Source organism: Phoca vitulina, unplaced genomic scaffold, assembly GCF_004348235.1.
Source record: "Phoca vitulina isolate PV1807 unplaced genomic scaffold, GSC_HSeal_1.0 scaffold26, whole genome shotgun sequence".
NCBI classification, from domain to species: Eukaryota; Metazoa; Chordata; class Mammalia; order Carnivora; family Phocidae; genus Phoca; species Phoca vitulina.
In genome coordinates this window covers 22762826-22769089 of record NW_022589729.1, presented here as the reverse complement: position 1 = coordinate 22769089, position 6264 = coordinate 22762826, and the positions used below count along the sequence as shown (strand labels likewise).

At 59.4% G+C, this 6264-nt stretch overlaps 1 protein-coding gene across 4 annotated transcripts in view; it reads right to left on the bottom strand.

The window, feature by feature from the left end:
- KIF21B (kinesin family member 21B) overlaps positions 1 to 6264 on the bottom strand; it is a 48641-nt gene that overhangs the window by 18009 nt on the left and 24368 nt on the right. For all 4 annotated transcript variants that reach the window (XR_004301548.1, XR_004301549.1, XM_032422172.1 and 1 more), the window contains exons 15-21: positions 5363 to 5562; positions 3747 to 3854; positions 3187 to 3255; positions 2564 to 2796; positions 2072 to 2219; positions 1652 to 1846; positions 1453 to 1554 (exon numbers count right to left, since the gene is read on the bottom strand). Coding sequence is in view for 2 of the 4 variants with exons in the window: in XM_032422172.1 (XP_032278063.1) it covers positions 1453 to 1554; positions 1652 to 1846; positions 2072 to 2219; positions 2564 to 2796; positions 3187 to 3255; positions 3747 to 3854; positions 5363 to 5562 (1055 nt within the window). In the remaining 2 variants the exon portion in view is untranslated. The remainder of the gene's footprint in view (positions 1 to 1452; positions 1555 to 1651; positions 1847 to 2071; positions 2220 to 2563; positions 2797 to 3186; positions 3256 to 3746; positions 3855 to 5362; positions 5563 to 6264) is intronic.

Below are 6264 nucleotides of genomic sequence, written 5' to 3'. Positions count from 1 at the left end.
TCCCACACATCACCCTCGAACCTGCCCCAGAGCCGGGCTAACTCCCCGGCATCACCCTCGAACCTGCCCCAGAGCCGGGCTAACTCCCACACATCACCCTCAGAGCTGTCCCAGAACTGGGCTAACTCCCCGACATCATCCTCATACCTGCCCCAGAGCCGGGCTAACTCCCACACATCACCCTTGTACCTGCCCCAGAGCCGGGCTAACTCCCCGACATCACCCTCAAACCTACCCTAGAGCCTGGCTAACTCCCTGACATCACCCTCGTGACTGTCCCAGAGCCAGGCTAACTCCCACACATCACCCTCGTACCTGCCCCAGAACTGGGCTAACTCCCACACATCACCCTCGTAGCTGTCCCAGAACTGGGCTAACTCCCCGACATCACCCTCATCCCTGCCCCAGACCAGAGACGTGGTCCCCACCCTCCTTAACTTTCCTCACGTCCACACGTTAGAGGAGGTCGCCTTAGGCCACACTTCCTTGTTATGGGATGAACTGTGTCCCCACCCTCCCAAATTCCTATGTTGACACTCTAACCTCCAGTACCTCAGAATGTGACTATATTTGGAGATAGGATCTTGAAAGAGGTAATTATGCTAAAATGGGGTTTTTAGGGTTGGCCCTAATCCAATATCACTGGTGGCCTTAGAAGAAGTTAGGACACAGGCACATACAGAGGGAACACAGCGTGAAGCGAGAAGGCAGTCCTTTACAAACCGAGGAGAAAGGCCTCAGAAGCAACCAGTCCTGCCGACACCCTTAATGTCGGACTTCTAGCTCGGAACTGAGAAAATCAATCTGCGCTGCTTGGACCCCAGTCTGTGGTAGCGCTGGCAGACAGAATAACACAGTCCCCTGTAACATGGAGTAGAGCCAGGAGCTTCCCCCCGACGGGGTGAGTCTCCCCGGCCCCCCTGCCGGTTACGCTGCATGCATACTATGTGGTGTCTGTCCCCAAAGACAACAGGCCCCAGCGGGAAGGTGGCACATCCTCTGGCCCGCTGTCAGGGAGAGAGGACAGGAGCCCAGGACATGCCAAGGGACATCCGAGGTTCCAGTGTAAACCTTCCTGAGTGGAACGTGGTCTGTCTGTTTCCCGCGGCCCCAGCCCCAACATACACACTTCTCCCAACACCCTCGAGCCCTGCTGGGGACGGGCCTGGACCAGACACGTAGGGTCACTTCTAAGGGAGGCCCTGCTATGTGACAAGCACCGTGCCAACCACTGGCATGCATCACCTTGCGAGAGCAAGCGAGGAGCCTGTTGTCACCGCCCCAGCTTTAGAGCTTCGGAATCAGAGGCTGGGCGGTGAGGCAGGTCGCTCTAGCCTGTAAGTGACGTGCTTAGGAGCCAGGCCCGTGGGCTTCCCTACGAGGGGAGAGGACAGAGGCGCCTGTGACTGCAGGCCCCCCACCCCCACCCCAGGAGGTGAGTTGCTGGCCCACCTTGTCGATGGATGCCTTGAGGAAGTTGTCCAGCAGGAGGCGGGCTTCGGCCAGGGAGCAGGAGCTGATGACCACGGATGTGTCCGTGGAGTCCAGTTCCTCCTAGGATGGAGAGGCAGGGACCCCTTGTCACCGAGGCTGCCCCCCCCCCCCGCATCCCTCCTGCCTCCACCCCGGCCGGGCCAGGCCCCGTGGGCACCTTGGTCTCCTCCAGCTGCACGATGGTGGCCTGGCAGTCGGTGATGCTGTCGTTGATATAGTCAATGTTGGCTGCCAGCACCTCGATCTCCTCGGCCAGCTCCTGCAGGCCCTTCTCCTCCTCCGGGCTCTCAGCCTGCAGCCGCTCCCGCTTCCTCCGCAGCGCCTCCTGCAGGAGGAACAGCTCCTCCCTTTTCTGCAGGGAGGGTGATGGACAAGCCTCGGGTTGCCGCCCAGCCCTGCCCACCGTTCCCTCAGGCCCCCCTGCACCTCTGGATCCCAGAGCAGGCACAAGGAGCGGGTGGAAGGGGGATGAGGAGGTCTGATGAGCCAGAGACGTCAGAAATGGCAGAGGACTGGCGGAGGGGAGATGGCAAGGAAGCAGGGGCAGGAGCCCCGGGCTCCCTGTGGTCAGGCCCACCTTGATGAGCCGCTCCATGTCAGCCTCTAGGTTGACAATGGTCATCCTCTGCATGACAATGTCAATGATCCTTCGTTCCAGGGACTGCCACTTGAGCCTCGCAGCCTTACTGAAGCTCTGGCTGGCCCCCTTCTTCTGGAACTTCTTTCTGGGAGACAGATACACAAAGAATTGGTTGGGAGCACTCCCCTTTTTGAAGTTTTTTTTTTTTTTTTTTCAGGTTTTCTGTATGTATTCGGTCATTTAGCCCTGTTAATAATATGTTCTTTTGGGGGAAAATGCATTTTTAAAATCATTTTGTTGTATTTATTTTAATTCCCACTCCCTATTTCCCCATCCCCCTGCCCACCTGGTTAGGAGCACTCTCAACCTCTGCAGCTCCATGGACGCCCCTGCACGCCCCCCACCCCGGAGCTGACAGCCATGGGGACCCGTCACAGGACCCCACTTCCCCCGGGCTCGCCTCTCCCTGGCCCTGCCCGTCCGCCTCACCTGGCAGGGCGGGTGCCGTTGACAGCAGGTGCAGCGTGGTCCCCCAAGAAGTGGTTGATCTTGCGGTTCCACTGGCGCACGATGCTGGAGACAGAGCGGGCCCCTGACTCAGCCTCGGAGGACGTGGTGCTCGCTGACACCTCGGCCCCCGAGTCCAGCATGGGCGGCTTCGGTCCTGCGCGCCCTGCCACCCGCTCAGACATGGGCTTGGCCAGGCGCCTCAGTGCGGAAACCTGGGGTCGAGAAAAGAGGAACCCAGTGAGCGGGGGGGCCCTGGAACTGGTGAAAAGGCCCAAATTGGGGGGTGCCAGATGGGGTGGATACGGGGGCTGCTCCATCCTCGCCTGAGCTTGGGACTGAGAAAGAGCCAAGGGCTCTCTGATGTGAAATGAACACCCGAGACTTCAACCTTTTTCATTAAGGTCTCAGGCCTCTGGGACCAGAGCCCGCAGCCCTGCCTTCATACCTCAGCCCTCTTGTTGAGAAAGGCCCTCGTAACGGGCCTCACACAGGCTCTGCTCCACTGTGTGCTGAGTGACAAGCCAGAGCCAGAGCCACCGGTGGGACTTGGTCCCTCCCGACTCGGGAAGAACTCAGGAGAAGGGGAGCAGCGTCTCGCTCACCTCCTGGGTTTTCCTCCTCAGGACCATTTCCTGCTGCCGCTTCTGGGACTCCAGCGCTCGGATCTGAAACTGTGGGTGAGAGAGGGGGGTCAGGGTCCGCACTTAGGCTCCACGGCCTGGTCTGCCCAGCTCTGTAGGCAAAAGCCTGGCTTTTGGGTGGATTCTCGTGCAGCCCAAACTTATTGATAATATGGGACCCCGAGTTTGGCTCCCCTTCCCAGAGGTCACAGTGCAGACCGTTCTCTCGGTGCAGGGAATCCCCTCAGCCTCTCGTCCACACCACGGCAGGGAACCCGGGACCAGTGGGCTCAGGGCCGGGAGCTGCACAGTCCCAGCTCTGGCTTGCTGGCGACCCTGGGCAAGGGCCTGCCCTCTCTGGGTCTCGAGTCTCCCCCCACCCCCCTGCACTAGAGGGGGTGGACCAGAAGCCTCTTGTGCTTGTTCCCTCCCATGCTAGGCTGTGTCCTGCTGCAAGTGTGACTGTTACTGCTTAGGGCTGTGGGAGCCGAGGGGCAGCCAGGCACACAGGAAGGTGGCGGCCCCCAGGGGCTGCCCCTCACCTCCTGTCGCCGCTGTTCCTTCTTGAGCTGAGCGATCTCCCGGTTCCTCTTAGTCTCCACCAGCCGCCGCCGCTGCTGCTCCTCACGCATCTGCTTCATCAGGGCCACCTGGGATGGGCAGGGGTGGTGGTGGGGCTGAGGGGTGAGGCAGGGCTGGGCAGTGGGGACCTACACTCTCTGGGGAGGGCCTGGCTCTTGAGGATGCTGGGCAGGGGCGGTAGCCTGCCAGGCAGCACTGGCTTGGGGCTCAGGGGTCTGGAGCGAGGGGTCTGCTCCTATTCCTCCGTGGGAGTTGAAGCTGCCCCACCACCTGGGCAACCTGCCGGAAGGAGTGGCCTTCCTGCCAGCCCAGCTGTGCCGGTGTAACCACTCTGCAAGGTTTAACCCTGCCCCCCACTTTCAAATGTCATAGCCCCTGGTGGCCCCTTCCCCAAGCCACCATCCTGGGTCTGGCCATTCGAGGACCAGCCAGGGGTTGCTGGAGGCAGGTTATCCCATGTGGGTGGAATACTTTCCTCTCTCCCACGGACAGGGCTGAGGCGAGGGTCCAAGCCACATCCCAGGGCCAGGCTCACAGTGACAACAATAAGAGTCACCACCATTTATCGAGAACATGCTATACACCAAGCACTGTTCTCACGACAGTCACGCGAGAGAGGCATTACCATTCTCGTTGTAGAAACAAGGAAATGAACCTCAGAGAGACATGAACGGTCAGACTTTTGACCCAGGTCATTTTGCCCCCTAAATCTAGCTCTTACTATAGCCCCAGGGATGACAGCATGCCGGTCCAGAGCAGGGCTAGCGATCAGGTATGGAAAGCCTGGAACCTGGCGTCGTCGGAGCTGTGGCGAAGGCACAGACGGAAGCCTCGGTGCGGCCGGAGAGGACCCAACTTGATAGGGAGCTGTGTACCTGGGATACTGCAGCATCCGCCCCCTCCCGCCATGTCCTGGTGCCCGAAACATGACAGTGCAATGTACACAGGGCTTTAGACACTTCCCCAGTGACAGGGAAATGAGAGTCACGCGTAGGCTGACCCTTCCTCTGCCACTGAGGCCTCAGACATGACGAGGAATATCACCAGCCTGCGCTGCCCTGAGGACAGTCTTGAGAGGAAACGGCCTGGGAGGGAGGGAGGCAAGGCTATAAGGGGGCTGGGGGCGGGGGGCGGGGGGGAGGGGGTTGGCTTCTCTCTCAGAGGGCAGGCTCTGCAGGGGCGAATCTACAGACAAGAGGAGGGCTCACTGCTGCCGAGTCTTCAGGGTCCAGAATGAGTGTTCTCCCCAAGGACTGGCACTGAACAGAGCAGCCCGAGCCTGACCTGAGCCGGTGGTATCTGCTGGGGTCAGGGGTCAGAGGCTTCCTGGGGAAGAGCCGTGTCCCCCTAGACGGAGGGCCATCCGCCCAACGTTGCCTGCCTCACTTTCCCATGTAAAAAATAGGAATAATAACAACTGACCCCGGCTCAGAGGACAGTGTCCAGGACCAGGAGCGGCTGACTTAGGCAATGCTGCTGTGTCTCAAGAAGACTGTCCACGCTCACAGCGATGATTATTTTTAACACGGTAAGTGGATTCTAAGAAGACATCCATGGCCACCCCCCTGACCCCTACCTTGGCCTTCTTCATCTCAGCCACCTCGGCCTGCAGCTTCTTCAGCTCCCTCTCGTAGCGGGACTGGTTCTTGAGCAGCCGCGCATGCTCCTTCTGCGCGGCCTGCAGCTTTTGCAGGTCCCGGTTCATCTCCCGCAACCGCTTCTCGTAATCCGCCTTGATCTTGTTGGCCTTCTCCTCCGTGTAGCACTCCATGGTGCCTGAGAGCGGCAAGAGGCGCCTGTCAGTGCCACGTCCCCAAGCGTTCTATCAGCTTCGGGCTCAGAGGGCGTGTGGCGGGGAGCAGGAGCCTGGGTTCGAGTCTCCCTGAGGGACCGTGAGCAAGTCACGCCCGTCTGTGTGCCTGTTTCCTATTTACACAATGAGGGGATCAGGCTGGAAGATGCCAACTCCCCCTCCTGCTCCGACATTCTACTGGACCTTGAGGGAGTGTTTTCATCTCAAAATCTCCAAGCCCCCTGTCACCAGCTTCCTGCGAGGGTCCTGTGGTCCACTCCTGCTGGCTCGGTTGGGACCCATGACTGGAGGAAAGGGCCAGGCCAGGGGGAAGGAAAGAGCTAGTTGAGAAGATAGTGATGTGGGCCAGAGCAGAAGGAATAAGCAGATTCTCTAACCTTGACCTTTGCTTCCTGAAATGCCTACAGGCGTCTCCATGGAGATGTGTCACAGACATCTCTGACTTAACAGGCACAAAACCAGACTCCCAAGCTCTGTCTCCCTCACCCTAGCAGGTTTCCCCGTCTCCATAGACGTCATCACCACCCTTCCAGAAACTTGAAGCCTGGAGACATCCTTGGCTCCTCTTACATCCTCCACCCAGTCAATCAACAGAACCTTTTGTCTCTACCTTCGAAATGCATCCAGAACAGGACCACTCCTCACCACCTCCTGCCTAAATCCTC